The sequence below is a fragment of the Nicotiana tabacum genome, chromosome 24, assembly GCF_000715075.1.
Source record: "Nicotiana tabacum cultivar K326 chromosome 24, ASM71507v2, whole genome shotgun sequence".
Taxonomy (NCBI): domain Eukaryota; kingdom Viridiplantae; phylum Streptophyta; class Magnoliopsida; order Solanales; family Solanaceae; genus Nicotiana; species Nicotiana tabacum.
Genome location: NC_134103.1, coordinates 106,470,645 through 106,487,051, shown reverse-complemented (window position 1 = coordinate 106,487,051; position 16,407 = coordinate 106,470,645). Strand labels below are relative to the sequence as shown.

Here is a 16,407-nt window from a genome sequence, read left to right as displayed (position 1 = left end):
CAAACCCAGAAGGTTAAACTGAATAATACTAACTGATAATTGTAGCAACAGAACTGAATAAACTGCAGTACCAACAAGGCAACAGATCAACAAAATAGATATAGGTATTCCACTATTTAAAGGATGAACTCAAGAAGGCAAAAAAATATTAAAGAGTTCCAACTTCCATCTCCCTCCCAATTCTAGATGTACTACTCCCCTTTGTTTCTGCAATAACAAATGAAAGGTTTAGACTTTAGTGAAAAAATTGAAACATAAAATCAAAGACCAACACACTGGATAAAAAAATAAATAGTGAAAGAATTATACCAGCAAAATATAGTTCAATAATCTTCATCAATACTATATGTCGACGATGCAAGGCTCTTTTCCAATATTGACCATTTCTATTGAAAGTTTAAAACCACACATATGTTAACATAAAAAGAATCCAAATAAACATACAAATAAGTTATCAAATAGATATATCAAAATAAAGAATAAGAGAAGAAAGATAGTCTTACCAGTTCAAGTTGTTCAAGATTATCTAAATCTTCCTCAATTTTAACCGGAGTTGTTGATTCGTTACGAAGCCAATCTTGGACACACACAAGAGCTTGAACCAACCTAAGAGTCAATGAACTCCTAAATGGATCAAGTATGCGTCCTCCAGTACTAAAGGCCGATTCAGATGCAACACTAGAAATTGGTATGGTTAGCACATCACGTGCCATATCAGCAAGAGTGGAAAATCTAGGTGAGTTCAACTTCCACCAACCCAGAACATCAAATTTATCTTTTTCTTCCTCAACATCTTCACTCAAATATTTATTCAACTCTGTTTTTGAGTCAATACCTCCACCACTCTTATGCCTCTTTAAATCTAGCATGAATTTTGAGAATGAAGACGGAGAAGATGGACATGAAGATGAAGTTGAAGATGGAAAAGATGAACACGAATCACCATTTATTTTGACATACTCACTGAACAAAGTTTTCATGTATGTCTTCACTTCCTCTTATATTTTCACACCTTTTGTTTCTCCAAACATAGCAGCAAGTACGAAAGAAAGAGAGTAAAACTTGTGGCGTGGATCCAACACACGTGAAATAAATATTATCTTGTTCATCTTGTGAGGATCACCCCAATACTTGTTAAATTTCTCTTTCATGTTCTTTGCTAATTCTCGTACGACAACATCTTCAGTTTCCATCAATTCTTTCAAAGAAGAACCTACCACACAGATCTCAAGAAAATGTACATTAGATGTAATATAAAGTGTGCCCGATACCTTCAGGGTGAGTTCATAAAATATTTCAAGAAATTTCACAATACATCTTACACTTTCCCAATCACTACTTAAAAGTGGACCTACAGGCTGGCCATCCTCACAAATACAATTAGAAATACAATGCATCAATCCATAATCAATATCACAATATTTTGTAAAAGCATCCTCATATCGCAACCTTCAACTAGTCTACAAGGTCATCACGTTAAATAAAAAAGAGTTCATCGTCTAATCCATAAAACAACACTCCGTTTAAGAAATTATTGGTTTTTCCTGTTTTATTAATTACTAACTTTAAATAAGATTTGAAATTAAAGGAGGCTACACCGACTTCATTATTTCCAATTTTCCTATGTTTGGTTGGTTTAAATATCTTAGAAAATATTTTTCTCATGAACTTATTTTCCTTTAATTGAAGGAAAATATTTTCCTATCAAGAGAAGGAAAAATATTTTTCAAAATTCTTTTTCAACCTTCCCCACCTATTCCCCATCCCTACCAACTCCCACCAACCTACTCCCTCACCCCACTATTGACCCCACCATAAATAAAAATATTATTAATAGTACTTTCTTTTTTATGTTATAGATAGATTTTTTTTCCCCAACAAATGAGTATTTTCTTTTCATTTAGGGGAGCAAGGAAACATGTGAATTTGGGGGAAGGGGGTGAGGAGAGTACCATAAAAAAATATTTTTAACTCTCTAACCAAATAATAAAAAATATTTTCTGAAAAGATTTTCCACTCACCAACCAAATAAGAAAAAATAAGTGATAAAACCACTCATTTTTCGTGAAAATATTTTCCACCATACCAAACACACCCCTAATGTTGTTGTATTATCCAAAGTGAGGGCTATTTTCCATTGTCAACTATGCTTCTAATCGTTGGACTGGACAGTCAACGTACATCACTATCCTTTTTGTTATTTTCTGAATACAAATTAGTGAATTTGTGAGTTAGAAAAGAATGTTTTACACAGAGAAACAAATGGCCATTGTGTTTCCTTAATTTTGTTTTGAAAAACCCCACATTTTGCGTTCTCTCTCAAATTAGTCTACATCCCTCACTCAAAAAAATTCTTGCTCTTTCTGAGTTTCTTATCTTTGTTTTATTCATTCCCATTGCTTCTCAAAATTCTACCTTTTCCTTCCAAGTTGGACATTTTATCATTTTCATAGGTATTAGAAAAGGTCAAAAAATATTGTACCCTTTTCATTTCTTTTTTTTTTTCTTTTAATTACATGATATATATTTTACTCAGTTTTCGTCTCATAGGTATTGGCGTGGTAAAAGGTTGTACCTTTTCAAATGTATTTTCTTGTTTTATTGTGAAGTATTATATTTATACCCAGTTTTTCGTTCTCACAGGTATGGAAAATGTAAAAAGTTGTACCCTTTTTTCGCGTCTTTCTTGTTTTACATGCACTTTTTAGCAGTGCATTTTGTTGTTTTTATCATTTGGTCTTTGCATCTCATGATGTACATCCGCATTTCTTGTTTGCCTATTTTGCAGAAATTAGGAGCCAATGAGTTTTCTGATATTGGGATTCTGTAGTAGGGTATGGGGCGCTAAAGAGACATTACTGACTTGAAGCTCTGACCTCGGCTGTGAAACTAATGTTTTTAAGTTTCTTCCTTAGGATGATAGTTTATATAAATAGACCTATTTGCCGAAACGTAGCTTTCATTCATATATAGAATTCGGAAAATAGTCAGACTAAACGAAAAAGGTAAGGCTTGAACTGGCACTGCTGGAACCCACGTTTAAGGGTCGCTAACAAAAGGTGAAAGGAGGCCCTAGAGGAAGAATCTTTATACGAGTTCGAGGCGTGTAGCTTATAGTTACAGTTAGCCGACTCAATAGAAGAATGAAATAGGTGGGATCAGAGAGGGAAGTGACATCCAACTTGGGAAGCTCGGTACAAGGTGGGATTCCTGGATCTAGTGGCCGGTGAATCACTGATCAAAGAGCAGATTTTAGAGAGATTCTTCATCGATCTAGTGGGACTTTGTCCGTGTCAACAAACAATTCGAAATACCTCGACTTTTTTAGAACAGGTCCGAGTCAAATAAACAACCTAGCTTATTTCATGTTCGATTTTCATTAGCTCTCTCTCTCTCTAATTTCACCTAAAATGAGGAGGTTGACATAATGTATTAGATTTATGGTTTGTTTCAATGTACAAGTTGGGTTCTGAGATTAGTTGCTATTTACCAATACAAATATTGATAGATCCCTTTGCATCTATTGCAAATTGTAATGTTACTCCATTTAAGTTTTTCTCTTCTGAAAACTCTATGTTTCTTTGGTAATGTTGCTTTCTTTTGGTTATTAATAGGAGTTAAGTTGATCATCCAGCTCTGGATACTTCTACATTATTCTGTATACAAGTGTGTCGAGTTAGTCGTCTAACTTTTTTTTGTGCTCATTATCATCACCTGAGAAGTATTGAGGAAAGTAATGTCTGATGACTTTATCTTTAATTCTGTAGATTGTTATTTTTTTTTACTTGGGAATTTCGATCAAGCTAGGAAGTCCTACAAAAATTTTGGCTGGGAGATGGGAATAACATATTCCTGTCCCTTTGCCAATTTTGATGATTCAGATACTCGGTTCGAATCTTATTTAGTGAGAACAATGAGTTTTGGAAATGATGGTACGAGGACCACGTTACATCATATTAATTTCAATGACCAAAATTCTCAGCAGTCAAAAATGCAGAAGTCTCTCAGTTCTGGGAAGTTGATCCTTGAAGGAACTCTTAGCTATAAAAGGAGGGAACTGGAGGCCGAGATTGGAGTAAAGACTCCTGTGTTTGTTGCGGGTGATAAGACGTCGAATAGATCAGACAGCCTCACGAGCAGTGAAGAGGTTTCTGAAAGTTTACTACATAGTTTGTCTGACCAGACTACTAACATACTACCATTAGTATATGAGAAACAAAGAGATGAGGCTGCAGTAAAGTTGCAGAAAACGTACAAAAGTTTTCGTACTAGAAGACGGCTAGCGGATTGTGCTATTCTAGTTGAGCAGAGATGGTATAGTAGTTTAAACATTTATGATTAGGGGCATTTTTTCCCTTAATGCAGATTCGTTTTGTTCCTAATTTTGAGTGAAATTTACAGGTGGAAGGTATTAGATTCTGTTGAACTCAAGCATAGTTCTATATCATTCTTTGACATTCAGAAACCCGAAACTGCGTTTTCTCGTTGGTCAAGAGCTTTAACTAGAGCTGCTAAGGTATGGATTGATTTTACCATTTAATAAATTCCATTTCAGAATCTTTCTTTCTTTTGGTTAAGTTGTGATATTTAGGACTTTGTCTGCATTGGTAGGTTGGTAAAGGTTTGTCCAAAGATGAAAAGGCATGTAAGCTTGCTTTACAGCATTGGCTTGAGGCAGTAAGTACCCTATTCTCCACAAAGTTTAGATAACAAATTTGAGAATGTCGGATTTTCATTGATATAATGATTGTGAAAACAGATTGATCCTAGACATCGTTACGGTCACAATCTTCAATTTTATTACACCAAGTGGCTCCAAGCTGACAGTAAACAACCTTTCTTCTATTGGTGAGATGATATTGGATAAGCAAGAAATTCAAACAAACAACTTCAGTTTAAACTTCACTGAACGAGACGTTTTTCCCTCGAATATTGCAGGTTGGACATAGGTGAAGGTAAAGAAGTAAATCTTGAGAAGTGCCCTAGATCAAAACTTCATCAACAATGCATCAAATATCTTGGTCCGGTGAGTTTTATCTTCTTTTGTAGGGATCAAGTTTTCCTATAAGTTTATAATGCGACAGAAAAGGGGTTCAAATCTAGGCTGGTATATGATATTTATGCAAGGATCTGCGAAGGGATTTTCTATATTCATTTTTGAAAATTATAACCAAAATAGAGTGTTGTGCCTAATAGACAGTAGGTAATGCTACTTTACGTATGATGTGGAAGGTTAATCTGTGACATCCTCTGTAATATTTAAAAACAAGTATTCACACTTCTAAGGATATTACAATTTATTTAGTTGCATGAAGTAAGAAGAAATGTTAGGAAATCATGTTTAATGCAACTCGCAAGTTATGACTATTTATAGGTAGAGAGAGAGGCATATGAAGTTGTAATTGTGGGTGGAAAATTCATCTACAAGCAGAGTGGGAATCTTCTTGATACGAGGGTAGGTCCTGAAGATACCAAGTGGATCTTTGTGCTAAGCGTGTCGAAGGACTTGTATATTGGAATGAAGCAAAAAGGCACTTTTCAGCATTCAAGTTTCTTAGCTGGAGGAGCCACATTATCTGCAGGCAGATTAGTGGTGGAAGATGGTATTTTAAAGGTACAAATCTAACAAATTGCGATAAGTTTGCCAAATCTGCAATAGGTTTTTTCTTAAACATGATTTCCTATGAATCTAATTTTTTTGTTGCATGATCTAGGCTGTCTGGCCACATAGCGGACATTATCTCCCCACAAAAGAGAATTTTGAAGAATTTATATCATATCTCGAGCAACATAACATTGACGTCAGTGTTCTCCAGGTAGGATGCAGCATTTTTCGTAATGATTAAAACTTAAGCATAAGCAAAGACACTTTATAATTCACAATAAACTTGTCCATAAACTCATGGGAACTGACCTTAGAGCATTTGTGTAAGAGAAGCAGCTGTCAAGCTAATTAGAAGTCTTCATGTAATTAACAAATCAGTTGCAACACTTATCCTATTACCTCTTGGGGTGGCTAAAATAGTCGTGGCTTAGCTTGTTAAGCTTTACTCCTTATTTTACAGAAATCCCCGAGTGATGAGGAGAAAGCACACTTTATTAGGAAGGAAGGTGGTTTTGGCCTTCGTAACAGCTTATCTGCACCAGATTTTAGCCAAGCCAATGAAGAGTGCACCACCAAACACTCAAACAAGGAGAAGACTGATTCTACTACCAAGTATTGTAAAGATGCAGAAAATTCAGTTCCATTGTCAAGGCGGTCGCAAGGATTAAGACCCCAAATTGCGGTCCAAATACCACTAAGGCAAGACATATTTGAGTTGTTCCCTAAGGCTGGCCAGCAGGGAGGATCAAAAGACGACACACAGCCTTTGGATACTCCAGTAGATGGATATGAAACAGCAGAAGAATATTTATCTGATACAGAGCTCTCAGTTTCAAAGCAGAATTTATTTGATGACGAAGATGAAGAAGATTATGAAGAACCTATCCCAACAGAAAAGATAATGAAGAGAATAAATACACACAGAAGAACAAAGTCGTTCCAGTTGGCTCATCAATTATCTTGTAGATGGACAACGGGAGCTGGACCTCGGATTGGATGTATGAGGGACTATCCAACAGAGCTCCAATTTCGCGTTATGGAGGAGGTGTATTTGTCTCCAAGAACTACGTCTCCAACTCCGCCAAAATCTGCTCGACGACACACTCCTACCATCTTTTCTAGAGAAGCAACTGAAAGCAAAAGACGTCCTTTTTCTGAATCGGCAGTATTCTTTCAATCAACCCCACTAGTAGCAGAGATACAAAAATATTGTGATTAGTAGTTAGTAGAAATCAAATCATTCTTACTATACTTTTTTGGTTGTTTATTCATGAACGTAGGAAAATTTCATCATTTTGTTTTCTTCATGATCATTCTTTACAAACATAGATTTTGTAAGGCCAGACATATTCATTCTTTACCCCAATTTTTTTGTAGATATACAGAAAAAAGATCACATGAAGTCAAAATTCTTTATCAGTCAGGGTTCTTTCTCCTCCTCTTTACTCTCTAGTATTCATCTTATTAGTTGTTCCTCTTTTTTTAGCTTAAAGAATTGTAGAGACTTTGAAAAATATCACAAGTCACAGCCGAGAAAAATACAGATCAATCTGAGGTTTGAGGTTTACATCATCTTTACATACCTATGTAATATTCTTAATTTAATTACAAATAAATTGCCTTCATCCTTTGATTATTATGACTCATGATTTTTCTAGGATGTTTTAACTAAATCTACTATAGTATGCTGATACTGCTTCCTTCAAAAATTGCAAAGTTAAAAAATATTGGATAATTTTAAGTTTTGTTCCAACTGATGTTTTGTGCATTAGAAGTATAGAGCACAACTGATGAAAGAGTTCAAATTGACAACAATTATAATTCCAAATTAGAGAGATCTCAGGTTCAATTTCCATCCCTCGAGTTCATTTCCTCAAAATGAAGGTTTGTGTCCAATTTATTAATAACTTGGCATTCTCCTTATTAATAAGTTTTAGAGGGTTTTCACATTGTCTTGAATATTGCAAATATAATTTATGTAAACTAAGTGATAAAATGGGGAAAAAATCTACACTCTTAGGGTGTGTTTGGTACGAAGGAAAACATTTTTCGGAAAATATTTTCCAATTTTTCCATGTTTGGTTGGCTTAAATATTTTGAAAAATATTTTTCTTATGAACTCAATTGCAGGAAAATATTTTCCTTATCAATAGAAGGGAAAATATTTTTCAAAACTGCTTCTCAACCTTCTCACCCTCACCCACCAACCCCACACCCTCACACTCACCCACCTAACCCCACACCCTCACACTCACACTCACACTCACCCACCTAACCCCACCCCCTCTCTCCAAAACTAGTCAAAGGAGAGTCTGCCTTATTCTTCTTCCGTTCGAGACCCCTATTTTCTCGGAAATAGCCTGGTGTGAGTTAGAACAACAGATTTGTGAGCAAGAGCGTATGATTTCTGGTAAAAAGTTTGGTGATCACCCTAATATATCCTTGGTGATCCGAATCCCGATTTCCAGTATTTATGGCTAAACTTTAATGGGGCCAAAAACTAAATATTGGACACGTGGAAGGTCACTCTGTGCAAATTCTTGGAAAAAAATCGCAAGTCTTGGCCCAAGCCCAATTTATTCTAGCGGGCCGGATGAACAACGAACCTTTTAAGATTGTTTTGAATCCCTAAAAGCAAGTATAAATTAAAACCAAACGAAACCTGGTTTCAGCCAAAAGCCTTGCAAGTACGCCGCCGCTAACTCTCCTCCTCTCCAGCGAATTATTTCTCCGAGTGAATCAAAGTGTACGTCTCTCTTCGTAATGAATTTTCATTGTAAAACGATAATTTTAGTTGAATTGCACTATAATGTTGTGTTTGCTTAAAGTTTATATAGTTTTTTTTGTCTGTTTTCGATGTGATAATGGCTCTAAGTTGTGATTTTCAACTAATTTTTACCTTTTCTTAGAATCTAGGGACTAATTACAAAACCCTTTATTCAGTTATGCAATGGCAGATTTTTTATGGGCTATATTCATTTTGCACCTTTCACTTTTATTTTATTTTGGTAATGATAATGATACAAGTTGAGCATAAAAAAAGAAATTAGAATTCATATCGCCGAACCAACCTGTTTGGGATCGAGGCATAGTTGTTGTATATTCATTTTCCACCTTGATATCTTCTATACTTGTGGATTAAGAAGTTTGTTGTTGTTGGTCTTTATCTGTGTTTTTGTTTTGATCAGATGGGCTCATGGGGCATTAGATTTAGAGACAGTGATATTCTTGTGCGGACTTGTTCATGAGAAATCTTTATTTGTAATCGGGTTGCATATGTTCTTAATGCAAAAAAATATGAATTGTTGTCTTGTTGTTGCAATAGGTGTATGAGAGAAATATGAAATTCTGCATTTAAATGGACTTACTGTGAGCTAGCGTCGAGGTTCTGCTTGATGCCTCCTAAGATATGAAGCAATAGAATATCAAAATTAAGTTGATTTTTAATTTGACGTAAAAGAAAGTCTTGATGTAAAAGAAAGCCTTTGTTGCGTTTTAGTGGATTTGTCTGGCTTGGCTATATTGCTCTTTTTCAGTGAATCACAAAAGACCATGTTACATAAACTTGTACTGGTTACTTTTTGTACTTTTTTATAAGCAATTTTAGTGTATTATGAAGAATCCACACAAATACCAACTCCATGTAGGCTGTAACATAGCTGAAAGGGGCAGTTCGATTGAAAGCAAGATTCGCTTGCGAAAATAACATGCCAACTAATTAATCATAAGAAATCAAGAAGTCCCTATGTTCCAATTTATGTTGCATAGTTTGGCTCAACAGAGTTTAAGAAAGAAAAAGAAATACTTTTGAAACTTGTGGTCTTAAACATGCTATAACATTTGTGTGGCTATAAAAGCTTTTTAATTAAGACTAAAATGATAAGCTTAAAGTCAAATTGTATCGAAATATTGAAATGTGTCATTCTTTTTGGAATGGACTAGTAAGGTAATAGTGTTACATAAGCTAGAACATAGTGAATAAACAGTTGTGTGTACAAAAGGTAAAAGGTTAAAATATCTTCTGTACTTTCATAAATATCTCAACCCTATATCATGGTTTTATTGAATGCTTTTGATTTGAGAGCATGTTGAGGGCATGTGGTTACAGAAGCGCCACTACTTTGTTTGGATGTCTAGGTGTTCTTTAATGCATATTGTCTCCATAGTTGAACTGGAAAATGGTTGTTTGCTATAGCATCATATGCTTTAACAGTTACAGATGTAGGAACACTTTTTCTATTGAACGTTAAAAGCTACTACATATTTTGCACTATTATTTGCTAAGGTATTCCTATCGCTATGCTCTGGCATGAATTTTTGGCATTTTGTGCTGTTGCTTTATTCGATCTTTCTGTCATTTCCTCCCACCATTATTTCTTAAATATATATTATTTCTTCAGAATGGAATCTGCAACCAAGCATGCTATTGTGGTGAAAGTCATGGGCCGCACAGGATCAAGAGGGCAGGTGACTCAGGTGAGAGTGAAGTTCTTAGATGACCAGAACCGGTTTATCATGAGAAATGTCAAGGGACCAGTCAGAGAGGGAGATGTTCTCACACTGCTGGAGTCTGAGAGGGAAGCTAGGAGGTTGCGCTGAGCAATTCATTTATTGTCGAGATGGTTTTGATAGACCCTTGTGGTCCGGCTCTTCCCCGGACCCTGCGCATAGCGGGAGCTTAGTGCACCAGGCTGCCCTTTTTATGGTTTTGATTACCTTGATACTGTGATAGCTATTGTCTTAGTCCTCCAAGAAAAATGTTTGGTATTGTTTTCAGGACTTGTGCTAAGTGTGTAGTAGTAGCATATATTTAGAACTGTTTGGTGATGCTTTTGACCATGAGGGTTGAGTAATTTTTTTTCTCTTGCAAGTTATTGCTGGAAAATGCTGTGATGTCCTTATTGATTCTTTTCATGGCTGTTTCTAACTTCCCAGTATGCTAGTCTGAAAATCTATTTTCAGCAACTTTCCTCCGTCATTCTATTAATTGATCTTTGAGCATGTCTTATGTTCTTATCTTGTGAAAACTTAACAACATGCGCAGTTGCATTCTAGAAGAAGAAAGTCATTTTGTAAGATATGTAATGTTTGGTCCAGTTTGAGAATAAAGTAAAATATGATACAACACCAGAGAAGTGATCCAGTTTATTTTTTTTTATTCTTGAAGAAATAAATGAGAAAAGTTGCATGTCAATTAAAGTATTATACTGGTACAGTTTTTTGTAATGCTTTTGTTACAAAACAAGTCCCAAAATCAATATGGAGCTAATTATCTCTAAGTGTGTATTGTAAAGAAAAAATTAATCCAAGTTGAAGACAATAAGAGGAATGAAGTAGGAGGTCATTTAAGTGCATCCCAATTCATTAGTTATAGCTCAGCCAAATTTCTCCCTGAAAAATAGCATATATTTGAAACTATGCTATAATGATTATTGACATAGCAAATGGTTGATTAAAGGATTTACTTACCATTAATTATTTACTTATTACATGTGTAATGTGAGTAATATTTGGGGTCCTATATTTTGGGACCTAAAGCCTTGGTTTTAGCTGCTTGGGGTTGAACCGCCCCCGGTGAACAGAAGCGTAGTTTAGTTGCAGTGTTTTTGAAAATTTATGAATATTTGCAGAAAAGCTCTTCACGTAAAATACCTCAAAAGCAATAAATTAAACAAACAGCCTCGTCTAATAATTTCTATTACTTTACAACAACATATCCAGTATTATCCCATACCGTGGGATCTGGGAGGGTAGTGTGTACGCAGACCTTACCCTTACCTTGTGAGGATAGAGATGATGTTTCCAATAGACCCTCTGCTCAGGAAAGTATAAGCACTACTGTGATGACCCAAAATGTCATCTTTAAATTTAATTATTAATTCTATATTCTAAAATCTCGAAAAGCACTATTTATTATTTCTCGACTTGCGTGCGCAGTCCGTAAAATTTTTCGGAAAGTTTTTATGTGAAAAATAGATTAAAATATAAAATAGAGCCTTAAAACTCAACTGAGTTGACTTTGGTCAATATTTTAAGCAAACAGACCCAGTTCAGTATTTTGACAGTTCCGGTAGGTCCATATCGTGATTTGGGAGATGCCCCGAATTTAATTTGGAAGTCCCTAGCTCAAGTTATGACCATTTAACGGAAACTAATAATTTAAAGGCTAAAGATTTCCAAGTTTGACCATGGGGTTGACTTTTTGATATCGGAGCCGGAATCTGATTCTGAAAATTTGAATAGTTCCGTTATGTCATTTATGACTTGTGTGCCAAATTTGAAGTCATTCCGGATTCATTTAATATGTTTTGGCACAAGTTTTGTGAATTGAAAAGTTTGAAACTTAAAGTTTGAATCGAAGTGTGAATTGTAATTTTGATGTTGTTTGACGTGAATTGAAATCCCGAGTAAGTCTGTATTATGTTTCTAAACTTGATGGAATATGCGGACGAGGTCCCGAGTGGCTCGGATGAGTTTCGGACGAGCCACATAGCAATTGGAACCTGCTGCCCAGTGCTGGTTCTGGAGTATCGCACCTGCGACATTTTGTGCACAGGTGCGTGGTCGCTCCTGCGGAATTTCAGTCGCTTCTGCGACATTGGACAGCCCTGCCGAGCTCCGCTTCTGCAGAGAAATGAGCGCAGGTGCGAAATCGCATCCGCGATGGACGAGCCGCTTTTGCGAGGAAGACCGTTTCTGCGGTCACTAATGCACTTCTGCGATGTCGCAGGTGCGACATTTTTGGGCGCAGATGCGGCCACTGGACAAGCTGCCCTATTCCGCAAATGCAAGCTTTGTCTCGCAAATGCGAGGCCACAAGTGCGAAAATATAGCCCGCAGATGCGAAAATACTGGGCAGAATACATAAAATCGGGTTTTAGTCATTTTTACTCATTTTTGAGTTTTAAGTCTCGGATTTTGGGCGATTTGAAGGAGTTTTTCACGACTTTGAATTGGGTAAGTGTTCTATAACCAAAAATGATTATATTTCATGAATCCATGTCTATATTCATCCTTTATTTCAGATTTAGATGGAAGAAATTGGAATTTTTGTAAAACTTTTCAAAAATTTAGATTTGAAGGTCCATTTGACATCGGAATTGGATAATTTTTATATGGTTGGACTCGTCTCGGAATGGGTGTTCGGATTTCGTAAGTTTTTCCGAGATTCAAGACATGGGCCCCACTATCGATTTTTAAAATGAATTTCAGATTTTAATCCGAAAAATTAGTAAATTCATATGGAATTAATTCCTACAATTTGTATTGAATATATTGAATTGTTTATGACTAGATTCGAGGATTTCAGACACTAATTCGCGAGGCAAGGGTATATTGGAAACTTGAAATTTAATTTTGAAGCGAGGTAAGTGTTGTGATTAACCTTGACTTGAGGGAATAGAACACTTAAATTATTTGTTATGTGAATTGCATGTGAACGATGTATAAGCGAGGTGACGAGTGTCTATACGTCATCAAATTAATTATTTGCATAATTATTTAAAAATCATAAATCGTTTTAAATCATGAATAAATTATTATATTAATTGTTTCACTCATAATTCCTTGTCAAATATTAATTCTTGAATTCCTGTAATAATTGCTACATGATTATTTGAATTATGTGCATTAATTGCTACTTGATATTTAGCATATTAAATATTAAATTGCCTATTTTCTCCCTGGTTTCCATAATAAATTGTTATTTGTCATTATTTTTTTCATAATTAAATCATAATTATTGTGTGCTTGTTGTCTTATAATTTTATATTAATTATTGCATTTATTGGGGTAATTTCTTCTATGAGAATTGGTAAATGAATATATTGAAGGATCGGGTTGCACGCCGCAACAGAATTGATTAAAATGAATATATTGGAGGATCGGGTTGCACGACACCGCAACAGAATTGATTGAAATGAATATATTGGAGAATCGGGGTGCACGCCGCAACAGACTTATTAAAAAGTCTATATATATACTTGATTAAATAAATATATCGGAGAGTTGAAAATGAATATATTATGAAAACGGGTTGCACGCTGCAACAGAAATTGATTGAAATAATAATTGAGTATGACTTTGGCTTCAACTATTAAAAATGAGTTACCTGATTTATTTCTATTATTGTTGTTTTACTAATATTGCGTACATGTTAATGTAAGTGACCCGCCTTAGCCTCGTCACTACTTCGTCGAGGTTAGGCTCAGCACTTACCAGTACATGGGGTCGGTTGTACTGATACTACACTCTGCACTTCTTGTACAGATTTCGGAGTTGGTCCCAGCGGCGTACCATAGACTTGCTCGGATTTTAGCTACTCAGAGGAGACTTGAGGTATAACTGCACAGCGTCCGCAGTTCTGAAGTCCCCGTCTATCTTAATTTAGCTGTGTAATTTATTTCAGACAGCTTTACTTTATTCAGACCTTTATTTGTATTATTCTAGATGCTCGTGCACTTGTGACACCAAATTCTGGAATGGTATTTAGATACCGTTATTTTTATGGATTATTCACTACATTTCAGACCTTACTTCCGCAATTGTTCTTTGTTATTAAAAAAATTAAAAATTATTTAAAAATGGCTAATATTATTCTAACATTGGCTTGCTTAGCAAGTGAAATGTTAGGTGCCATCACGGTCCGAAGGTGGGAATTTCGGGTCGTGACAATTGGTATCAAAGCACTAGGTTATATAGGTCTCACGAGTCACGAGCAAGCTTAGTAGTGTCTGAAGGATCGGTACAGAGACGTCGGTACTTATCTCTCAGAGGCTATGAAGTTTAGGAACAATATCACTTCTTTCTTATTCTATCGTGCGGTTTTATTCTATCATCGATAATTGAATCATTCTACTCTTATTCTCTCGCAGATGGTGAACACGTAATACATCTACTGATGGATAGGGACCAGAGCCCCCGATGACAACTATGGCCAGGGGTAGAGGTCGAGGCTGGGGTTGTGCTAGAGGCAGAGGCAGGAGTAGAGCTCAGTCTAGAGCTCGAGCAGCAGCTCCTGTTATAGAACCTCAGGTGGACTTTCAGGAGGAGGTTCCAGTTCAGAATGTACCAGTTGGACCAGTTCAGGTCCCGGAGGGATTCATAGCCACCCTAGTGCTTCAGGACGCTCTAGTCCGGTTGGTGAGTCTTATGTAGGGCGTGGCCCAAAATGGTACATTTCCAGTGGCACCAGCCGTCTCACAGGCTGGGGGAGGAGCACAAACTCCCACTACTCCAGCTCCGGAGCATATAGCTCCCCAGAATCAGGCTCCAGCAGCCCCGCCATTTGGGGTAGTTCACCTAGTTATTGCGGCAAAGACCACTGATAGGCCCGCCATGTCTTTTGAGGCCTTATTGATACTGGATAAGTTTATCAAGCTCTTTCCAGTTCACTTCAGTGGTACACCTTCTGAGGATCCATAGGAGTATCTAGAACGCTGCCATGAGGTGTTGTGGAACATGGGTATAGTTGAGATCAATGGGGTTGATTTTGCTGTATTTCAGATGACGGGTTCCGCCAGGAGATGGTGGAGGGATTATACATTGACTAGACCAGTTGGATCGCCTGCACTTAACTGGGAGCAGTTTTCTCAGCTATTTCTGAAGAAGTTCCTTTCTATCACACTGAGGGAGGATTACCGAAAGCAATTTGAGCGTCTACAGCAGAGCAGTATGACTGTTACTCAGTATGATTCCCGTTTTGTGGATTTGGCCCGTCATGCTCTCCTTTTACTACCTACTTAGGGAGAGAGAGTGAGGAGGTTTATTGAGGGACCCACTCACCCTATCAGGCTTCAGATGGCCAAGGAGACCGGAAGTGAGATTTCTTTTTAGGCGGCTGCTAATGTCGCGAGGAGGGTCGAGATGGTTCTTGCATAGGAGAGAGGGCAGAGGTCTGATAAGAGGCCTCATCAATTCAGTGGTTTCGATGGTGCCTCGTCTGGAGGCAGGGGTAATTTTGGTAGGGGTCATCCTCCCAGACCGTTTCATTCAACACTTCATGCATCTCCTGGTGCTTCAGGGAGTCACGATCCTATTATTCCTTACTATGGACAACCAACATTTAGTGCACATTCATCTCCTATCAGTGCACCACCACTCCAGAGTTACTACAGCGATTATCCGGCCCATTTGGGTCAGTTTCAGCTTCAGCAGCCACGACATCAGGATGGGTGTTATGAGTGTGGGAACATTGGTCATATCAGGAGGTATTGCCCTAGATTGGCGAGTAACAGATCTCGGCAGGATTTTCGTGCCATCATACCGGCACCGGTTGCTTCACCGCCTGCTCAACCAGCTAGAGGTAGGGGTCAGGCAGCTAGAGGTGGAGGTCAGGCCATTAGAGGTGTAGGTCAGACCGTTAGAGGTGGAGGCCAGCCAGTTAGAGGTCGTCCTAGGGACGCAGTTTAGAGTAGTGGGGCTCATCCCCGATTTTATGCTTTTCCTGCTAGGCCTGAGGCCGAGTCATCTGATGTTGTGATCACAGGTATTATTCCAGTTTGCCATTGAGATGCTTTAGTTCTATTTGATCCAGGATCTACTTATTCCTATGTGTCCTCCTATTTTGCTTCATATTTAGTTGTGCCTTGTGATTCTTTGAGTGCTTCTGTGTGTGTATCTACACCGGTGGGAGACTTTGTTGTAGTAGATCATGTCTATCGTTCGTATGTGGTTACTATTGGTAGTCTTGAGACTAGTGTGGATCTTCTACTTCTTGATATGGTAGATTTTGATATCATCTTGGGTATGGATTGGTTGTCACCTTATCATGCTATATTGGATTGTCATGCCAAGATAGTAAC

At 37.1% G+C, this 16,407-nt stretch overlaps 1 protein-coding gene and 1 non-coding gene across 2 annotated transcripts; both read left to right on the top strand.

The window, feature by feature from the left end:
- Positions 1-2,257: 2,257 nt before the first annotated feature.
- On the top strand, positions 2,258-7,021 carry LOC107814174 (IQ domain-containing protein IQM6-like). The gene is made up of 8 exons (XM_016639525.2): positions 2,258-4,314; positions 4,402-4,516; positions 4,612-4,677; positions 4,760-4,848; positions 4,939-5,026; positions 5,375-5,614; positions 5,715-5,816; positions 6,066-7,021. Exons 1-8 carry the CDS (start codon positions 3,737-3,739, stop codon positions 6,822-6,824), a joined length of 2,037 nt encoding a protein of 678 aa, XP_016495011.2. The 5' UTR covers positions 2,258-3,736; the 3' UTR covers positions 6,825-7,021.
- Positions 7,022-8,242: 1,221 nt separating this feature from the next.
- LOC107814175 (uncharacterized) lies at positions 8,243-10,532 on the top strand. Its single transcript, XR_012706735.1, has 2 exons — positions 8,243-8,351; positions 10,006-10,532. It is a non-coding gene; the product is annotated as an uncharacterized LOC107814175 (transcript).
- The last annotated feature ends 5,875 nt before the right edge of the window (positions 10,533-16,407 follow it).